This window comes from Fukomys damarensis, unplaced genomic scaffold (assembly GCF_012274545.1).
Source record: "Fukomys damarensis isolate Sample0158 unplaced genomic scaffold, DMR_v1.0_HiC HiC_scaffold_9, whole genome shotgun sequence".
In the NCBI taxonomy this organism is placed as follows: Eukaryota; Metazoa; Chordata; class Mammalia; order Rodentia; family Bathyergidae; genus Fukomys; species Fukomys damarensis.
This window is the reverse complement of record NW_022900921.1, coordinates 22,057,884-22,080,161: the sequence shown is the minus strand read 5'-3', so window position 1 is coordinate 22,080,161 and position 22,278 is coordinate 22,057,884. Positions and strand designations below refer to the sequence as shown.

General features: G+C 43.2%; 1 protein-coding gene across 1 annotated transcript in view; it reads left to right on the top strand.

The window, feature by feature from the left end:
* The first annotated feature begins 403 nt into the window (after positions 1-403).
* Positions 404-22,278, top strand: part of Lcp2 (lymphocyte cytosolic protein 2) — a 55,308-nt gene continuing 33,433 nt past the window's right edge. Inside the window, exons 1-6 of the mRNA XM_010622193.3 lie at positions 404-719; positions 4,223-4,285; positions 7,627-7,673; positions 18,533-18,598; positions 19,055-19,086; positions 20,291-20,328. Coding sequence (XP_010620495.1) covers positions 642-719; positions 4,223-4,285; positions 7,627-7,673; positions 18,533-18,598; positions 19,055-19,086; positions 20,291-20,328 — 324 coding nt within the window. The 5' untranslated portion in view covers positions 404-641. The remainder of the gene's footprint in view (positions 720-4,222; positions 4,286-7,626; positions 7,674-18,532; positions 18,599-19,054; positions 19,087-20,290; positions 20,329-22,278) is intronic.

Sequence of the window (22,278 nt, the reverse complement as noted above, 5' to 3'; positions counted from 1 at the left end):
ACTCACTTACCCTCACAGTACAGAGGCAGCTGAAGGCATTTCACCTTTTGATAGAAACTGAGGGGTGGGAGGCAAAGGGGTTTGAAAGAATTAAAAGGCCACGCTCCTTCCCACCAATGTTCACTAATGTGAGAAATTGATCATATTTTAGGTCAGGTATCAAAATAGATTTTTATCTGCAAAGACTTAGCCAAGCAGCAATGTGGTGGAGAGCTATGGGTGCTAGGAGTTTTCATAGAAATATACTTGGACTGACTTTGCAACTTGAGTCCGCTTCATTTCCTCTCCAAGTAGGCTGGAGTGACTGGGACCAATGGGAATTACCAGTTCTGTCTCTCTGCATTTCAAGCCCTCAGCGCTGGGCTTCCTTGTTTACTTATTTAGAACCCAGCAGAGGAAGTGGTAAAGGAAACTAGCTGAGTCGTTTTCTGAGAAGAGACCATATTTGTTCAGAGAGGAAGCCGTTGCTTTTTGGGATTTGGCTACAGTAGAAAAGACATCTGCTCCAACAAGGGTGTTTCTGAGGCTAGCTGGGAATTGGAAGAGCCAAGTGCACCTCCAGAGTCAGGATCTGGGGTTCTTCTCTGTTCATGGGTGAAGTGCCTGTGACCAGCTTGTGAGCTTCCTCCAGAGCAGCGGCCATGGCACTGAAGAATGTGCCCTTTCGCTCAGAGGTCCTGGCCTGGGACGCTGACAGTCTTGCTGACTATTTCAAAAAGGTAAGCCTTGCTCTTTTGTTAGTGGGTGAGCCAGTGGTACTTTTGGTGAACTGGGTAGAGGCTTGAAGATAGAATCCAGATAGAACATGGGAGATGTAAAAGAGCAATAGGAGAGTACTGTACTCGCGCTGCAGCAACTTCACTGGTTGAGTGAATGTCATACAGACCACTGAATTTTCCTGGTAACGTGTTCTACAGAGAAGGATAGAAAAGAGAGCTTTCAAATAAGTGTCTCTACTATGTGCCAAGGTCTGACTTTAATTTTTCCACAGGTGTCCCGTTGAACATTCCTGCTACCTTAAGAGATCAGTGTTGTCCAGTTGTCCCTGCTGCATAATCAGCTTATGGAGGTTAAATTGCACAAAGTCCCAAACACTATATGCAATAGAGGTGGGATTTGAACCACACCTGTCTAGTTTCAGCGTTCTAAGATGTAGAGTACAACAGCTAATGTTATAAAGGTCACTACTAGAAAGGAGAGACAGAGAGTCCTGAGGGTTGAAGAAAAAGCTCAGTAAGAGGGATAGATAAAGGGCTGTGATGAATGGATTTTCATACAGCATTTGGTCATTCATTGCTCATGACCATGAAAGAGGGGCTCTTCAAGCTCTTACATCAATCAAAATCCCTTGAGAGGTTTATGACAATCTTGGGAGGCAGGCAAGAAAACTGTATGAGCACCAATATATAGCTCGGAAAACTGAGGTCCTTAAAGGGGAAGAGAAATAGTGAGGCACAAGCAGAAGCCAAGCATGTTGCAGAAAAAAGACCAGAGTTGTACTGTTCTACCTTGCAAGTTTGGAGGAGGTATTCAAGGGTCCTTGTGCCTGATATGTATTGACGAAGACCACACATCTGTTCGGACAGATCCCAAGCCATACGACTTGATTAGGAACTCTATCCCTGCCCACGGGGTAGGACACCTTACAAGAGAAATTTGAACTTTTGATGCTGTCATGCCTGCAGGATGGCATAAAATGCAGTTGATATTCCAGGCTGCCATGGACAGGATAGTATGAAGCTAAGAGCAGTTATCTAATTCAACGTTTTACTTTTCCTGAAAAAAGCAGAGAACCGAGGGGGTAGAATAGGCTCCCTCAGACACATACTCAAACCTAGGATCTATTTAGTACCATGGTATTAACAGTTAGAACTGTTCTCTCCCGATTTACAGAAGGAAATGTGAGCATGCTGAACCAGGCAGGTATGGCAAAGTAGGAGCACAGTTCACAGATCTTTTTATTTACCTCTTTTGTGCATTTCCTTTCTGTTATTTTTTCCTTTACAAAGTCATCATAAATATAACTTTTAACATTGAGGATGCAAAGGTTGTTGGACAGTTGGCTTTTGAAGGAGGTTCTAAGTACTTTTCTTCAATGAAGACCAAATAAATTAGGGCAAATAAGTGAAATTTGGCAAGATAGAATTAAATTGCATGTTAGCTCAATGAAAAAAGGAGAAAGGAATCAATAATTATGAAAGGAAATTCTGGAAGAGGTGGAGAGGCACAGACAGATCCCCTCTTCAAGTGTGACCAAAATTATACAACTCAGTTGAACAGGTCACATTCTCATCAGAACAGGGAGATGAATCAGAGACCAGGGAAGATTCAGTCACTAGCTTGCAGCCATGTGTTCTAATCCCACCTGGGTTCTCAACTCACTGTGTGATCCTTTCCCCTCTCTGGACCTCAGTCCATCTTACAAAGCCAGCTAACTGCTCTAGATCAGCATATCCTGAATCTCTATGCTCATAAGAATCACCTACTCTGCTTGTTAAAAATATAAATTCCAGGCCTTAGGCCCTGATCGTACTGGATCAGAATCAAACATCTAGGTTTCAGGCTATAGGGCTGTCTGTCAAGGTGCAGTCAAAACCAACACTCTGCAAAACTGACAGTTCATCTGATAATGATGATAGTGGAAATGTTGAATTAAAAACAGTTGACTATTCCAGGAATCACTCACTCTTTGTGCATGTAGATCAAAGAGGTCCCAGGGCCCCATAGATGCTGCATGCTTCCAGCACTGACCTCTAAATCAGCTTTCTGAGTATGGTATTCACTCCATCCTTCCACATCAAGAGGTGAAGACAATTGTATTGCCTTTTTACATTTGTTGGCCATAAGACAATAACTTTATTTTAAACTTGCCCCAAGAAATCTAGGATAGATTCTGAGGCTTACATTTGTGAGGAAAAGCTGGAATCCTCAAAGTAAATATTTAACCTTAAATATACCAGCCATCAAACTCAGAGATGTTTCAAATGCAAATACATATTCTCCTGAGAGTGGGTGAAATAAGCACTTCATATGATAGTTGGTTGATTATGGAAAGTAACCAAGACCCTAAAAATGCTCAGCCCTGTTGATCCTATAACTAACTCTAATCTGATAATTTTACATAAATACTTTCTCTCTTTCTCATTTTTGTTTTTTGAGACAAGGTCTCACTGTATATATACTTCATGCTAGCCTTGAACTCACTAGGTAGCCCAGGCTGGCCTCAAACTCATGGTGATACTCCTGCTTCAGCCTTCCCAGTGCTGGGATTACAGGTGTGTGCCACCATGCCTGGCTGATTTTCTTAAATAGAAAAAAATATGCAAAAGAAAATTCATGATGCTCTGTATTTTGATCTGGAGGGTGAATGTATTAAGCTTGCTTATATTTTCTCAGTTTACATACTGTATGTAGGTAATAGTTTTTATAAAGGGAGTTTTCCTGACAGAGACATTTAAAGCCATGTCCTGAAGACCAATTGTCACCTCTAATCCATGGAGACTCACACAAGTTACTTGACTTTCTGAGCCTCTCATTCCTTATCAGCAAAGTGTGAGGATTAAATTACTTAAGATTGAATTAAAAACTTGGAACAGTGCCTGCCATGTAGAAAGCATTCTGCAAAATTGGCAGTTTTTATTATCATTATTGGAAAAGGAATTTGGTAAACAAACTCAATGTTCGGTAATAAGGGAGTGATTAAATAATTTTGTGACCATCAGAGTAAGTTTATCACAACAGGCAGTTCCTATATTATCATTTTAGGTAATTTGAGAAAAAAAACCAGGGAAACAAGATGGAATATAACTTTCACTAGATTTCAAAATATGCTAGGAAAAAAGGACTGAAGGGAACAAATCCCAGTATTCACCAAGGCTTCCTTGGTGGGGGATGGATGGATATGTGTTTTCTTCTGTCAGCTCCTTTGCATTTTCCTAGGGAGGGTACGACCAGCCCCTCACTGGCCTTGAAGGCAGTTTCTTTCTTGTGGGAGTTGGCTCCCCAAAGCCTTCTCCATTTCCAGCAGTCCTGGGGGATGATAATTACAATTGAGCTAAGGTGGGGTGATACCCCTCTGTCAGACGGGAGAAAGGGAGGTGGGTAGGCTGGCTAGCCACAAGTTCCAAAATTTGCTGAGCTTCTGGGATAGACAGGAGAGGGGAACTGATGGCAGGAGGCTGCAGGGCTCAAGCTGGCTGACAACATCTCCCTTCTCATGCAGCTGAGCTACAGGGACTGTGAGAAGGCCGTGAGGAAATACCACATCGATGGAGCTCGATTTCTGGTAAGCTTTGGCTCATCTGATACATTGAAGTCAAGGACATTCTGTCCTCATTATCACCATCCCATGCTTGCAGGGCCAACTGGTCTGCTCAGTCCCCAGGAAGCCCATGGTCAATGCCTGCCTTCAAGAGGAGAGCAGCCCTGGGCTACACTCTGAGCTGTACCAAGCCCATCATTTCTGGGCACTTTGGTCACTCTAAAAAAAAGAAAAAGTCTAAGAAGACTTCAAGGGTCTCAGGGTAGTAGATGTTTCCAATTCAGATTCAGAGTAAGGAAGGCAAGCTGAGTTGTTCAGAAGACATAGTAAGGGATCTTGACAATGAGACTTCAGGCTAATTGGAAGGGATCAAGAGGTCACACATTCCCACTTCCCTTCCAGCACTCCAGATTTTTTTTTTTTTTGTACCAGGGATTGAACCCAGCACCTTTGCATTGATCTATCTCCTCCCCATCCCCCCACAACACACACACCTTTATTGTTTTGAGACAGGATCTGGTTGAGTTGCTAAATTTGCCCTGCTGAGCTTGAACTTGATATCTTCTTGCCTGAGACTCCCAGAGTACTGGGATTACAGGCATGCACACCATACCCCACTTCTGCTGTAAACATGCCAGCAACATGTGTTTGAATTTCTCTAGCAGTCATGAGCTCACTACAGCCCATAGTCATCTGCCTTTTTCTCAGTTCCTCTGAAATCTCATGCTGATTGATGGTCCTATTGGTCTGAGTTTTGCTTTCTGGGTACCACATTAGATACATTTATTCACTATCCTACTTAAGTCATTCATTCATTCACTGATCATTTGCTTGACATGCACTTCACTGAGATCCTTTTCATACTGAATCATGCCACGTGCTGGGGATAGAGAAATGGTAAGACTGATTCCTACCTTCCAGAAGCCTGATTCACAGCAGAAAGATATCTTCAGAAAGGCTTCCAAACACCTCATTTACAGAAGAGAAAACATGCTCCAAGGTGTGATGAGATTCATTCTAAGTTTTAAACCTGATAATGGAAGTAATACATAAATTTAATTTAGTCTAATACTTTATGAGTTCTTAACCTTGTTACTTAATCATAGTGAGTTTTCAGTAAATAGAGTTCCTGGAGGTTTGTGGTTGCTATTATTTCAGTTACTCCTGAAACTGAATTGTTCATTCCTGTGCTTTTGGCACCAAGAAAAGAGGCATTGCAGCTGGGTGGAAAGGGAGGAAGACATCTCTTGAAAAAGCCTGTGCTCTCTGATCCTCCCTTTGCCCCCTTGCATACTGGAGTGGTTCACAGTGGCTGATGGCTGCTTTCAGCTCTGTGATTCACCTAGCACCTCCCCTATGTCACGCCTATGTCCCATGATGGGACTACTCCCTGACTGAGAGAGGGTACTGAGCAGCTATGTGTCCTCTGCACTAATCTCTAGAATCTATCAGTCCTTCTGAGAATGCACACATTCCACTCAATGCATGAATGGGATGAAGTAGAAAGAGGGGAAGAGAGGGGCCATGAAAGCAGGGAGCAGAATCAAATGCCTAGCCAACACCAGGGTATTTAAAGGCAGCTTTGACTAAAACCCTCCCTCCACCCCAGGAGCGCTGGGTACAATTAGTATAAGCTCTAATTACTCATCTATAACCCTTTCCAGTTCTGTAACATCCAGGGCCTGTCATTAAAGGCAATAGTAGAAGGTCCTACTTATTTTTCCTTCTTTCCTTCCTTTCTCCCTTTCCCCATTCCTCCCTCCCTCCCTCCCTCCCTCCCTTCTTTCCTTCCTCCCTTCCCTCCTTCTGTTGGAGCTAGTAGCTCCCCTGAATCTGGCTTGCTGCCATTTTTGTTTTGCACTGAGAAGAGCATCTTTCTGGTGGGGGAATGAGGAAACTAAGCATTCAGAAGGTGTGTAAAAGGAGAGAAAGTGTGCTTAGAGGTCTGCGGTGCTTAGGAAGGCATGCAGCTATATGCTGTGGAAACCTGAACACAGTGTCTGCAAACAGGGGCTGAGCTTTCTCAGGTAATGTGTATAGATGGTGCTTGGGGCTGATGAGCTGCTCAAGGAAGTCATCAAGAACACAGGCGCTGGTCAGCTGTGCAAAAACTGAGGCTCCTGTCCTAATGGTTCTGAGTTGGCTACTTCTAGTGTTACATCAGCGATGTAGGCAGGAGGAAGAAGGGAAAGGCAAAGAATAAAAGGTGCCTCCCTTTTTTACCAAGAAAGTACTAAAAGCCGCAACTTTTCTGGAAGCTCCACCCAGTAGACTACAAATTATTTCTCACTGGCTGCCAGTGAATCATGTGAATGCACCATCTGCAAGGGAATCTTGGGAGTTCAATACTTTTGAACAAGTACATTTATTATTCTGAACAAAATCCAGGTCCTGATGGTTAGGAAGAAGGAAAGAGTGGGTATGGAATAGGTGAGCAGCAGTATCTGCCAACTTGCTTCTCCAGCAGGGCCCTGGTATATAGGTTTCCTCTCTTTCTAACTCCCTGAGCATGTAACTGTACCCCCAAAAACCACAACTCTGACTCCAAAATTATCATGCAAGTAGTTCAGAGTTTGCTGAAGGTTTTTGAAAGAGATAGAGGAGGAACTAATTACACAGCAAAGCTCTCTAGAAGGCTTCTTTTGTTATCTCCTGTTTTCCCTCAAAGTTCTTGTCCCTTTTCTGCATACTTTGTTCTTCCCTTATCCCGCTTCTCTGTCTCCAGCGATGCTCAAGTCCACCTTCCTTTCCACCTCTCTCTGAACTTCCCTCAGCCTGTGAACTTTTCTCAGCACAACAGGCACTGCTGACCAGCCAACCAATGCACAGCTATCATCCCTCTGGAAGCTTGGACAGAGCCTGATTCGCCAGGCCTATTTCCCCACTCACATTGCCTCAGGTGTTCTGATGAGGAATCTGGTCAGACACTGCGTCAAAGAGCTACATCAGATGGATCTACTGAATACATTGCCAAGATGTCCCAGCTGCATTCCCTCTGAAGAAACGAGCTCCTCCTCTAGCTGCTCCTCCTCCTTGAAGATTAATGGGAGCCTTGAAGTACTAGTTAAAAGTGAAGGGAAGAGGTCATAAACATGGTCAAATTCAGCCTACAAAACACATTCTTTGGGGTATCACAGATTTGGTCCTCACCATGTTTTTTCATTGAAATCAGTTATTTGTTAACCTTTAGAACTCTGGAGATTTTACATAAAACTCAGATTTCAAGATTCTGTTTGAAAACGTAGACCCTAGCTACTCTTTTGCAATCTGTTGCAGTTGCGACTACTCTTTATTGTTCTGCATATTACTCTTCTCATGTGGCTCAGTGGATTATAAGTTATCTGCCATGTGTATCTTTATTTCAGAACCTGACGGAAAATGACATCCAAAAGTTCCCGAAGCTCCGGGTGCCGTAAGTATTCCCTTTGCCTCTGTGGGTTGTGGGGGGTACAGAGATTAGCATGGGAAGCAGTCCAGGGGAAAGCCAACTCAGTTGTATATTATTGTTGGTTTGAAGTAGGAAGTCAAGTAAGGAAGGGTGAGGACAAGGGGCAGTGTATGGTAAAGAGAAGTTAAATGATGAATTACAAAAAGGAAGTAACAGTCCAACCCAGCTGGTGGGTTGGTTGCTCTGGCCAAAGAGAAGCTCAACGTTATCATGTTTTCATTTCCTGTATTCCTGGTGGGGTAGCTTGTGCCTGTGAAAACAGTATCAGTGTCAAGAGACCTGAGGGTTCACCATCAAGCCATCATTGACTCAGTGATGGCTTGAGATTTCTGGACCTCCATTTCCAGCTCAGTAGAGTAAGAGTTGAACCTACTAAAGGATATCATGTTGTCTGCCAATACTGACTTCATAGTGATGGCTGCCACGGGTGTTGTGTTGAGTATAATTTTGAGCAGAGGGAGCCATGATTGATTCCTGGTGTCTGTTGTAGATGCAGAAATGGGAAGTTAAAGTATACATATAGAGTGACATGTGTTTTTCATCAGTCTAGTAAAGGTCTTACCTGCTCAACTCCCTACAGGAGCCAGGCAGGTGATACAAATATGTAAAATGGACAGGTTGAAAGCAGAAAGCCCTATTGTTTTTCCTTTCATCTTACCACCTTTGAATAAACTTGGGTAAGGAGAAATATTTCTCCACTATAAGAAAAATAATATGATCATGATGATTTCTTTTGGGGGGGTACCGGGGATTGAACTGAGGTCCTTGTGCTTGTGAGGAAGGCGGCAGAACCACTGCACTCAATCCCTGGCCCCTGATTATGATGATTTTTTTAAAAAGTAACCAAAATGAAGACTTGCCGTTGGTTAAGCAACAGGAAGTGAAGAGGTTATGGCAGTGAGATATCATGTGTTCTAGTCAAAGAGTACAGCAGGTACTATCTCTGGCCAGTGGGAACTCATTGATCTCCAATCTTTGAATTTATCAAGAGTAGCTAGAAATATCAGTTCTATTTGACATATCTGTTTTGCAATGCTAGTTCAACTGTCTTCTAATATTGTGAAAGCCAAGTGAACATACCTATGAGCTAGATTTGTTTGGGGTGTACCAGTTTGTTTTTGCAGTGCTGAGAATTGAACCCAGGGCCTCATGAATGCAAGGCAAGCACTCTAGTACTGAGCTACATCTCCAGTCCTCTGGATGTTACTAGTTTGAAACATCTATTTTAGACATTTTCTGAGGTCCCGTCTCTTGATCTAAGGGACTCGGAACTCAAAATGATTTTTTAAAAAGTAGGCCAAAGGAATAAGAAGCTGGAGGGTTTCGAGAGTGGGTAGGAAAATCAGAGTGACTCAATTAAGAAACATGTATTTACAATGACTGGGCCGGGGATTTAGCTGAGTGGTTCTGCTGCTTGCTTTGCAAGTACAAGGTCCCCAGTAGATACCTGCTACCAAAAAAAAAAAAAAAAAAAAAAAAAAAAAAAAAAAAAGTAGGCCAAAGGAATAAGAAGCTGGAGGGTTTCGAGAGTGGGTAGGAAAATCAGAGTGACTCAATTAAGAAACATGTATTTACAATGACTGGGCCGGGGATTTAGCTGAGTGGTTCTGCTGCTTGCTTTGCAAGTACAAGGTCCCCAGTAGATACCTGCTACCAAAAAAAAAAAAAAAAAAAAAAAAAAAAAAAAAAAAAAAAAAAAAAAAAAAAAATAGGAGGAGGAGGAAGAGGAGGAAGAAGAAGAAGAAGCAGGGAAGGGAAGAGGGAAGGGGAAAAGGAAGAGGAAGGGGAAGTTAAAGAAGAAAACATTTCTGAGTACTTAGTTTCAGTTGGATAGATAACGTGGGGATAATGAAGGAAAAGAAAGGAGTAAGGATTTGCCTTGGAGCTGCCTATCCCCACAACAAGTGTGGTTGAAGATGGCTTGATCTAAGAATTTTCTCTCACCACATCTGGACTTTTTAAACTTAAATTAAATTTAAAATCCAATCCCACAGAAGCACTACTCACATGCACAAACACACACACACACACACACACACACACAATGACTACTAACATAGTCCCTCCTTCTTCATACTTTTTCTGATTTCAGTTACCCATGGTCAACTGCATCTGAAAATATAGTAACAAGATATTTGGAGGGACAGAGAGAGGGAGAAATAGAGTGAAACCATCATTCACATAATTTTATTATAGTATATTTTGATAACTGAATTTAATTTTAATTTAATATTTTAATAATAGTCTATTTTGTTATTAGCTGTTTTTATTAACCTACAGTACTTAATTTATATATTTAACTTCATTGTAAGTTTGTATATATAGGAAAAAACATGATACACACAAGGCTGAGCACCACTCACGGTTTCAGACATCTACTGGCCATGTTGATTTAATTCACTGATAAATTTAGTTCCCTCGTGAACCAAGCTCCATCTCTGAACACGAGACTTTTGGGGAACATTTTAAATCAAACTGTAACAGCCCTAATTAGAAAAAACACTGTTCCAGTCCACCTAGAAAAATCTTAAAAACAAGATTCAAAGGAATCAAACTGTTTCCACGTAACTTAACTACATCCTCAAACAAAAAGTATAAACTGAAAACAATATGTGTAGTTATGCAAGAATATTCATTATCCAACAAAGTAAAATGTAAAGTGTTAGGAATCTAATTAGAGAAGAACACATATACAGAACAGCAGGAAAATATGACTCATCATAAGGGGGAAACCAGCCTACCAAAGTTGATTCATGAATGACAGAGTTATTGGCATTAGCAGACTGGGTCAATATAACTGTGTTCCATGTGTTCAAAAAGTTAAGTTGAGGCATAGCAGCTACAAAAAGACAAAACCAGAGCTTCTAGAGATGAAAAATATCTGAGAATAATATTTGAGATGATAAATACACTGCTTGGGATTGATAATAGATTTGAAGAAGAAAATATTAGTAAATGTGAACATAGCAGTAGAAACTAATTACAATGAAGCAGAGGGGGAAATTGTGACAAAACCATGAAAAGAGCATCAGAAAATTGTGGGGCAACTTAAAATAGCCTCCTATATGTATGCCTAAAGGACCCACCCTGGCCCAGTGGTGCTTGGATATAATCCCAGCACTATGGGAGGCTAAGTAAGGCAAGAGGGTTACCAGTTTAAGCCCAATCTTGGCATTTTAGTAATTTAGCAAGACCCTATTTCGAAATAAAAAACAATTGGGGTTGTATTACAGCAAAGGTCAATACCCAATACTAGAGAGAGAGAGAGAGAGAGAGAGAGAGAGAGAGAGAGAGAGAGAGAGAGAGGAGAGGTTCCCAAAGTAGAGTAAAAGGGTATGCATATGAAGAAGGAAAGAAGAGACAAAAATGAACTATTTGATGAAATAATTGCCAAAATTTTTCCAAGGTGAATAAAAACAAATACACAGATGCAAGAAGCTTAGCAAACCCTAAACCTAAGAAATAGAAAGGAAATTACCCCAAGGCATATTTTAATCACATTGCTTAAAACAATTGTCGAGAAATAAATGATATGGGAAAAAGTCTTAAAATTGTTCAGAGAGGAAAAAGAAACATTGCATGCAGAAGAACAAATATAAAGCTTCTAATAGATAACTAGTCAGAAATAAGACAGTGGAGCAATATTTTAAAGTACTAAAAGAAAAATATTGTCAACCTAGAGTTTAGTAGTACTCCAAAATACCTTTCAAAACTGAAGATAAAATGAAAAATTTTTTTCAGACATACAAAATGTGAATAAGTTCATCACCAGTGTTGACTTGCCCTACAATAAACATTTTTAAAAAGTTCTTAAGGCCAAAGGGAAGCAAGATATTAATCTGGATCCACACAAAAGAATGAAGAATGCCAGAAACCGCAACTATTTGGGTCTTTATATATGTATTTGCTTTTGGGGACATTTGAGTTTACATTTCCTGGACCCTGTATAAATTTAGAACTTCATTTGAACTGCTACTGGATACTTACTATTTGTCAGGCCTTGGTTAAGTGCCCAGCTACAAAGTAAAGCACATCCTCAAGACACAGTCTAATGGGAGGGATGGACACACAACCAAAGCAATCATGCTCCAGTACACATGTGCAGGTAAAAGTTCAATGGGAGTGAGGAGGCATGAGTGTTTCCCTAAGGTGTTCATGGAAGACATCCAGGAAGAAGGAGCTTAGTTAAATCTTGAAATATGCCAGGAGTGATTAGATGAAGGATGGACAGCACAACATTCTGAGAGTGGGGGCATATTGCAAAGCCACAAGACACCAATGTATTTGGTGGAGTTAACCATGGGTCAGAAAGGCTATGGGATAAACAGGGAAGTGGAAAGCGAAGAATCTAGAACAATGGTGGTGAACCTATGGTAAGCATGTTGTGGCCAGCTGTTTGTATCGTTGAAAGCTCTAAAAGGTTTGCCATCACTGGCCTAGTTATGTTGTCATCCCTGGTAGTTATGTGTGGGTCACAGTTTGTAAAAGTTCTGTGAGCCATGGAAGGAGTCTAAGAGTGTTAGTGAAGTGTATGCAGCGAGGGAGAGTAACGAGGTAGATGAGTATCTTGGATCTTTCCCAGGAAGTATGAAAGATGGCTTAGATGAGGGCGCAGCTGGAGTTATGGGATCAAGGTAGGTGCTGGGAGTCACGGTCCCATTAAAGACATAGGAACTCCCCTAGGGCCATGGCTATCAAGATAGGGAAGTTAATCAGAGCAATAGAAGAATGGAGAGGAAGAAGGCACTTTCAACTTGAAAGGTCCTTTTTCATCTTAAGGCTCACTTGAGCTAATATCCTGGAACTATGTTTGAGTGCAAGGTGGAGCGGGTGGAGGTGAGAAGTAGTTGTGAGATAACAGAAAGGGAGAATGTTGCAGGTGGGGAAGGGCTGGGGTATCTCTTTAGCTATTTGAAAAATGAAACAAATACTTAGTCCATGGCACAGCGCCTTCCACTATGTTTGAATGTATACTCTGGATAAACCATGAGGCCCGGCCATGTAACATGGAGAGTAACATGGGGGGTGACAGGGAGCACATCAAGGGAAGAAGATACAGGAAGTCTTGATTAGGTAACTTAGAGAGTTATTGTCCCTTTGGAAGAAACATATAACAAGTACTGGCTCCAGCTCTTCTAATAGGCTACGTGACCTCAGTTTCCCAGGCAATAAAAAAATAAAGAATCATTTACATGGACAATAGGGGCTCAATAGTTTTAAAATACTGCTTTAGGTATAAACAGGCCAACAGGAGAGCTTAGTGAAAAATGCAGACTCTGAGGTCAGATTAGTTGAAACCTAATTTTTCCACTCGTGAACTACAGATTATAGATAAGTTAGTTCACTGGCCAGCTTCCTCATCTGTAACATGGGGATAATAACGGAACCTACCTCAAAAGGTCAGTGGGAAACTTAGAGGAAATATATACTATGCCCTGAATAAATGCTAGCTGTTCTTGTATGTAAAATCTTGATTTGTGCAATTTCAAATTTTTATTTTAATTATTCTATCTTGCTGGGGGAGATTAAAGAATGGAGCGGGCATAGGACTTTGGAGTGAAAGTGATACAAATTTTAAAGCTGACTTTGCCTCCTGCTAGCAGCAGGACCTTGGGGAAGCTACTTCAGTTGTCTGAGCCTCATTTTCCTCATCTATAGAAGGGAAAAGAACTCTCAGAGAGGGAGGAATATTAAACAAAATGTCTTGGTACTACCTTGGACACATAAAGATGTTTAATACCTATTCATTCTATTTGCTTGTACCTAGTTTGATTTGTCTCGCTTGCTACCCTAAAGGACTATAGAAAGAAATTGTGTTTATGTTTAATACACTAAAACAAGACTGTACTCTTCTGAATATCTGTTTCCTTCCGCAATGCTTAAAAATTTGGTATTAAATGTTTTTGGAAAAAAAAAAAGGCAGATTCTGGTGAGGAAATCTCCCTCTCTCTCTCTCTCCTTCCCTCCCTCCCTCTCTGAAAATACAGGCACTTTGTCAAGACATGGCTGATCTCCAGACATCCTCAATATTGTAGCAATGGCGGGCTCTTAGAGAAAACAATGCACTCTCCATTTATAGGGCCTGGGTTAAGCCTCATGATTTATCTGAGAATGGTCTGATGAAATACATGTTGAAAGTCTGCTGATGCCTATTTGGAGTGTACTGAAGGAGAAAATGTTATAATTTTATATTAAAATCCACAGTGTGCCTAAGAAATGAGGAGAGGTGGGTGCTTCGGTGGGTGGTGTAGGCAGTAGATACATATTAGATAACGCTCCTGTTAAGTCTCACCATACCCATCACCAGGAGTGAAATCAGGCTTGGAAAATCAGATTCCACCAGAGAAGTAAGGCAGAACTTTTACCTCTCTTCCTGATAAAGCTATGAGTCTCCTAGTAGCAGAGATGGCCTCCAGCCTCATCTACTAGTAGTTCCTTTTTAATCTGAGACAGAGAAGACGGAGTAGAGGAAGGGGAGAAGGTGCAGAGTGAAAGGAACATTCTTACATCCGTGAAAGAATAAACCAGGCCTCAACAAAACTGAAACAATTGTGAGACCTATCTCCAACACCCATCTCCTTCTTCCCTTATTGGCTGATCCCTGCCCGGATGGCCATCCTTCTTTACCTTCCACGATCCTCTCCATCCAGGGTGCTTCCCCGCAACTGGCACTTGGTTTCCTTCCACCCAAGTTCAGAAAACTTGACTTGGCAGCTCAGCTCCACATTGACACTGGTCATGTGGCCTTTCACAAAAACCTGTCAGTGCCTCACCTTCCTTCTTGGCAAAATGGGGTTGATTGTATTTTTTGACTCTCACACGGCTTTCAGGCACAAGTAAAACCCTGCATGTAAAACTGTAGGCATGAAAGACCTACGCAGAAGTGGGGAAGCTGTGCTGGCCTTGCTTATTATTTCCCACCTGTGCGTGGTGCTCCTCTGAGGCTCAGATGATAATCAAAGGCCCTTCCTGAGTCTTAAGACAGACATCTTGGCTCCTCCCTGCCTCTTACTTGACGAAGAAGAATTTGAAATGTTTGGCTCTTGGCTCAAAGAGGCTGTTCTCTTACGTCTTTTAAGGGAGACTATTTTGTTCCTTCAAGAAAGGATGGAATGCAGAGCAGAAAGACTGAGTGAAAACCCATGGAATGGGAGGAGGGGCTGAGGCTGAAGGGGAGCATTGCTTGATAGGACCATGTTGGCGTAGATGCAGGGCTTGGGGATGTGCTGTCCTGAGAGGGACCTGTGGGCAGTCTGAGATCCTAGTCAGGGAGTCAAGCCTGCCAAGATGGGAGGGAAAGGAGGAAAGCTGAGCAAAAGCTCTTCCAGTATGAGCTACAGCAAGACATACACTTTCTGTCATAAGCCACAGGCACACATGTGTTGATACTGGCAATAGAACTAAATTTTGATGAGAGACAATGCCTCCTCTTACAATGGGTTCTGATGGTTTCTCTTCTGTTCTCCTTTCTACCTTCTTTCCTTCCTGCTTGTCTTCTGCCTGCCTTCCCTTCAGTCTTCCTGTTTTTCTTTCTTTCTTTTGTACTGCTTGTGCAATCTGAAAATTTGATTTCAAGACCCGCTGGCAGGACTTTGTTCATAGTTGGTAGTGCTGAAGCAACCACTGGAAGGAAGACTTAAGGTGACACATCCAAGCTAGATTGAGACCTTTCCCTCCTCTACTTCATTCCCTTTGTAAATTATAAAGTTCCTTCTCCCTCTCTTCTTCCTTTTTATTAAACCAGTTTCATCAATGCTGACAATGATAGAAGTTATTTCACAAGATTTTTTGATCCTAAGAGTTACTTGGGGCTGGTTGATGTTCCTGATCACCAGACCTCTCTCTGCCGATTCTGTCAGTTAAACCTATGGTGGGCCTGGTAATCAGCGTTTGTAAGAGGTGATGCTAGGTAATCCTGATGATCAGGCCAGTGAGGAATTCCCTAACTGGATTCAACTCTCCAATGAAGAAGCCGGGGCTTAGGAAGGGCAAATGCCTAACTGACGTTACACAGAGGGCATTGACCTTGTGGGAGGACGTGGCAATCAGAGTTGCAGTGCCTGCACCATCGATATGCTATGTGTCATCAGGAAAGACCTTACACTACGATGATGAAGACAGACTGGCTCCATAGGTAACAAGTTAGGGATGCAGTTGGGCTGGACCCAGGTCATCATAGAATGCTACTTTCCTGTAAAGGCCTGACTTCCTGCCACAGGTCTTGAGCCCAGTTTCTATGGCCAAGGCAACTCTCACATAAGTGGGGTACAGAGGGAACCACTGTCTATGGCTGTCTGGTGTGGAGTGAAGCTTGGGGTTTGTGCACAGGAAGGGGATGAGTCATCTTCAGCCGCTCACTGTCACCAGGTCCTCTGGAGATGGGATGCAACTTTTATAAGTTTGCACGCAGAGGCAGCAAACACCTCCCTGCTCTGCCGTCAGCACTGCCACCCACCACCTGCCCCGACAGTGGTCCTGCTGGCATGGAAGGCATTCTCAGCAGCCCATCAGAACAGGAGGATGCTGGGAGCCTAAGTTTTGCTGCAAGCTGGATAGCTGGGCCCCATCCTGCTCTCAGCTCTCTGCTGCTCCTCTGTGGGGCCTGTGGTTTGGCATTTCCTTCCTTGCCCAGTTAGAGCCCCAGCAGCCCCAGCCTGGTTGTTAGAGATCCTGGTAAGAAGTGCCACCGCAGAAAGCAAGAGGCCTTTCAAGATCTGCAGCAGCAGCATCAGCAGCGCTGTGAGCCTGCCAGAGCTCAGCCGGGCTCTATGGGGTGTGGGTGTGAGATGAGGTCACCCCACCTTCCTCAAGGCTTTGCTGATATATCACCTCTTTGTTGAGTTCAGATTGTTTTAAACTGCACTTGTCTCCTATCCCTTACTTCAATTTCCCCTTCCCAGTGCCCCCACACTGCATATGTATAGACATGGTATATACCAGCTTTGGATTTTATCTCCTTAACTGTTCCTTGTTTTTTGTCTGCCTGTCTTTACAAGCCCTATGTAGAGATCTTCTGTCTGTTTTGTTTACTAATGCACCTTGAGAGCTCAGCAGAGTTCTTGGCAGGAAGAGAGCCCCTTGTTGAGTAAACAGATGATCAAATGGAAGAGGCTGCTGCAGCCAACACCACCAGAACTGTGCAGGATGCAGCGTACTCCTGGGGTTCCCCCAACCACCCCATAGGAGACCTTCAGCATGCCCATCAGTTTCTCCCAATGCCCCTTTAAAAGAACCAAAAATAATCGTATAGGCTTCTTGATGGTGTGATCAGGAGTCAACCAGGAAGCACCCACCTCTGTTTAAATAACCCCTTCCTCTAGGTGATCACTGAAGTCTGAAATTCCAACAAGGACATCACTGTGGAGGATTACACATTGCCCTCTCTCCTCTGACCTCTGAGGTCCTCTGTGCATTCATCACATTTGTCTATCCTGTCATTCCTATGAGGTAGGAGGATTATAAGCAACAGTTACCTGGGAGGAGGTAGGGGAGCTGGAGCTCAGGAAGGGACAAAGGAGGCCAGGACTGCATTTGTTAACTGAGACATCCTGAGTTGGTCATTAAGTAGCAGAAATATAGGTCACGGGTCACTCTCATAGATGGACAGAGCTACAACAGTGCCCCCACCAGGAGATTGCAGCATGAACAGAATTGGAAGGATGTTGGCTTGGAAGTTACAGAGGCTGGTTTATGGACTGATATTTGTGTTGGGGAGATTAGGTGGTCCTCGTTGTTAACCTGCCGTCTCTTCTTTTGTCCTTACCATTGTCGCCTCTTCTGTAAAACAAAAAAAATATTGGAACACATCATCTCTCAGGTCACTTACTTGAAATTGTAGGGAACACAGAGCATATTTACTAATGAGAGACCTCTCTGGGTCTCATGCACGGGTGTTAAGGGAGGCTGGAGTCTCACATCCTGAAGATTATTCAATCTGTAAAGGATGGTGAATCTAGAATGTAGGGTATGCTTGGCCTGTGGTCTTGATGGCCTAGGCCCTCTCTGTTCTGGAGCCTGGTGATTTGATAGTGCAGACATGGATGTACCCTAGGACAGGATATCTTCAAAGGTCTTGGCCAAGACTGGCCTAAGGATATTGATAAACAGGGAGTCTCTCCCTCTGCAGGCTGTGCTTTTATTGAGAATACTTGCCAAAGTTTCTATGAGAATCCGTCCATGTCACTAGGTAGAAACAGGGAAGGGAGAATAGATTGTGGTAATAGGACAAAGAAAAATCCATTGTAAGTTGTGCTAAGAAAGATGCAATGGGCAGCTGAGTCCTTCAGGTGTAGGAGATGTTTTGAGGATTCCTGGGAACAACATCATCACTGTGATGTTCAAACACGAGTCAAAGGACTCAGCCCCAGGAATAAGAACCCAACCCACTAAACAACAATGTGTTGCAGATCCTAAAGCTCAGCATTTAAAAGCATGTGGATTCTGCTGTGGACTGACAAGTCTTTAAGGAGGAAAGCCAAGTTAGACTTTGAAGTCTCAGACACAGCAGAGAAGAGAGGGCTGCTTGGGCTGGAGTAGGAGCAAAGGCAGTGGAAGGTCTGATGCTGGGGAACAAGGAGGCAAGAAGTGAGGAGACCCCTTGAAGTTGAAGGTATGAAGTTGGCCAAAGTTGGCCCATATGCTCTGCAGTCACATAGACCAGGGAAACTCAGGGCTCTATAGGAAAACTAGGACTGGTAAAATAAAGTTTTGTCTTTTTGTGCCAGGGATTTAGCTCAGTGGTGCTGCTGTCTGCCTCACAAGTGCAAGGTCCTCAGTTAGATCCCTGGTACCCCCCCCAAATTGCCTATCTCTTTTTCTTGTAGGATCCTCAGTAAGTTAAGTCAAGAAATCAACAAGAATGAAGAAAGGAGGAGTATTTTCACACGCAAGTGAGTGGGCCAGCTTAGGGCTCAGGGTTAGCCAAGGAAACTCAAGAACTTTTGAACCCAAGTTGAACCTTAAAAGGAAGCCACAGAACTGGCTTTGTCTCACTGTTTGAACTGTGGTGGTCCCCTTGGTCCCAGGGGTCTTTTGAAGATGGTGCCTGGGGAGCAGGAGGGCACTCCTGCCTGCCCTGCCTCCTGCCCCAGGGTCTGGAACATTAGGGGAACTTCCCCAACTATGTCAGGCAGTCACAAGCTACAAGTTGTGCCACAAATGTGGCTTTGGTGGTTTCCAGAATTGGGGGGACAGTTTAATCCTTGTTGCCAAGCAACAAGGGCACAAGTCCTGGGCAGGAAGACTTGCCCTCCATTAGGGTCTCCTTTTGCAGGGCTGGACTGGAAGCAAGAGAGAGATTTCTGGATGTCAACACACCATTAACACAATGCTCTTTGCCTTTGCAGACCCCAAGTCCAGCGGTTTCCTGAAGAGACAGGTAAAGGTGTCAGGGTTGAAAGGTGATTGCTTTAGGGGGTGATAAATACCTAGATTATTCTGCCTTCTTGTTCCTGACACTCCTTGTGGTTTGTGCGGGTGACCCTTTGTCAGCTAATTTTTACTCAAAAAAAGTTTTGACCCAAATGAAGGGAGGAGAGATACCACTCTGTGGAGTACCTGGCTTAAGGTCCCTGCTTATCTGGACTTCTTACAGAGACATACTGAGGAACTATGGGAGCCCTGAGCCTAGAAAAAGACCCAACCTTTGACTGAGTATCTGAGCTGAGCCAGTCCACTGCTTCTGAGGCTTTAAAGCAGTTTTTCCATTGTTACCTTGGATATAGTGTTGATACACAGAATCCTGGGCCCCATCTAGTCCTGCTGAATCAGAAGCCCTAGGGACAGGGCCCCAGGTAACTGCATAATTTTGAATATTCCTAGAATAATTTTTTTTTTTTGGTACCAGGGATTGAATGCAAGACCTTGAACTTATGAGGCAGGTGTGGCACCGCTGATCTAAATCCCTGGCCCCCCTAGGTGACTTTTATACATAGGAAAGATTAAGAACCACAATTGCCCTTTAGTAGAATAGGTTCCTCAGATAGAATGCTATGGTTAATAGTTAAGTTGCTATCTTAGTCTGTTTTCTGTTACTACAATAAAATACCTGAGGCTGGTTACTTTTTAAATGGTGGCCAATGCTCAAGGCAAAACCATGGTGCTGGCAATTGCTCAGCTTCTGGTGAGGGCTTCATGGCAGATGACATCATGCAGTGAAGTCACACGCACAACAGTAGCAAAAAATCGTGTGTGGAAGTGACCAAAACAGTGCCTCTTGAAATAAGTAATCCAGTCCCATGTGACCCAAAGCATTCCTGTAAGATCCATTTCAGTCTTGAGAGATCTAATCTAGTATCTGGAGAAAGATGTTATTTTGTTCATGGGAGTGAAGCCCCCAGAGCCTAATTATTTTGTAAAGTTTCTACCACTACCTCTCAATACCATTACATTAGGAATCAAATTTCAACACAAGTTCTGGTGGGGCAAGTCATATCCAAACCCTAGCAGAGCAGTTGCTGATTCCAGGTATGTAGAAGGCAGGAGGAGGAAGGTCTTGGGTAGGGCATAAGATGGAGAAATTTCTTTGACTTTTCTCTGAGTGACAGCTTCTCTACTGATGATGGTATTATTTGCTTTCACAGAAAACCATGAAGAGGACAATGGGGGCTGGTCATCCTTTGTGAGTATGGTGTGGCTGTTCTCCCACCTTTACAGCAGGTCCACAGTGGCTTTGTAGTAAGAACTTGACTTCATGTTTTAGGAGCAAGGTCTCTAACAAGAAGATAGTGTGCCCCATCCAGGCACACTAAGAAAATGTGTTCTGTAGAGGGCTGGACAGGTTTCTGCCTCAACTATTCAACTCTGCCATTGTGGCACAAATGCAGCCATAGGCATTGTGTGGAAAAGTGCTCTTGGCTGTGTACAAACAAAGCTTCATTTACAAAAACAGAGGGTGGGCTGAACTTGGCTATGGGTTGTAGTTTGCCAATCACACCATTGCTCACCATCGTCACCCTGGCAACAGATCCTTCTCCCAGCCCCACTCCATTGCCAAAATGTCTTTCCTACAAATCTGCTCCATTGGCTTTTCCATTTGAGTCACCTCTGTGGAGCACCTGACTTCAGGCAGACTTAGTGCATCTCCTGCCACAGAAATGCATGTAGTCACTACCCATGAAACTAGACTCAGGCTCCGAACTCTGTGATGGGTGATAGCTTGGTCTGTCCATTTTAAAGATGGAGCAACTGAACTCCCTGCGGAGTGTGCCTTATATAGAACCCCATAGCTAATTACAGGCAGACCTGACACACAAGCCACCTGGCCCTCAGGGTCTTTCTACCTCTTGTGCACTTCGAAACCAGGCCCAGAGTGTCCTCTGCTAAATGGAAACATTTCATTTTTTTTAATTAGCAAAGTTGTGTGTTCTATGGGAGAACAAATGAATGTAACAGATATATTTTGTGCGAAAGAGAAAAGAAAGCAAGAGTTTACAACAAAATGCTTTTGCACAGAAGCTGTTCCTTTGCCATTGCTGGCCAAGAGCCCCGCTGTGCTCAGCCTGCGGCTGGTCTTCAATTCTCATCCTCTTCATAAACCAAGGCTTGCTGATCACTGGGGGTCATAAAACTTGGTAGTTCATTATGTATTCAGTCCTGTTCAGGGGACTGCAGGGACATGAGCAGAGAGGAAGAACCCAATCAAGTGGGCATTTCACAGTATGAATAATGCATCTGGCAGAATGTGATTGGCGACCATAACATACATGCACATTTAAGAGCCAAATGTTCAGGGGAAATCATAGAGAAAGTCTGTTATTGAGAAAGGCTTCTGCGAATGGTAGAAAGTCAGATGCAATGTGTCTAGGCCAGTCAGGCTGAGGGAGAGGAGATTGCCATCCTATGAAGCAGGACTAGAGAGAGGCCACCCGTGTGCCGCTGAAGCCATTTGTCCAAGATCCTGTTCCCTTTGGTCCACCTGGTTAAGAAACACAGACAGGATAGGACAATCTCTTTTTCTGAGTTTAGGGAGGTATTTAATCTTCATCTTTCCTTCATAGTTGTTTTTCCTTTCAAATAGACCTCAAAATAAAAGTGAACATAAGAATCTTTCAGTTGAACAACTTGAAGAAACTCTTCCTTAGCTATCTATCAAAGCTGCCAGGATTTCTAAGCTATCAGCGCATACCTTTTCTCAAAAAGCTGCAACTTCCTATTGCTTCTTTTTGTACTGCCTTTGACATTAGAGCTTCTGGCATGGTTATTTTACCCACTTGACTGTGGTCTGACAGCGACAAGCCACTCATCACTTGGTGGCCAATGTGCCCCTTCTGTGGGGACATCATTCCAATGATTGTCCACTTTCGCAGACTGCTTTGAAGGCAATCACCTTGGCCTTCTATTCCCTGACCCACAAAGATATAAAAAGATAAAATAAAGCAAAGAAATCTAAACTTTAGAAAGCCTTTTCTAAGCATACATCTGCAAACTCAGTGCCAGATATCATGAATAATCATCTGGCAGGCCGGGGATGTAGCTCAGTGGTGCTGCTGCCTGCCTGGAAAGTGCAAGTTCCGAGTTCAATCCCTAGTACCAAAAAAAAAAAAAAAAAAAAAAAAAACCTGTCATTTTT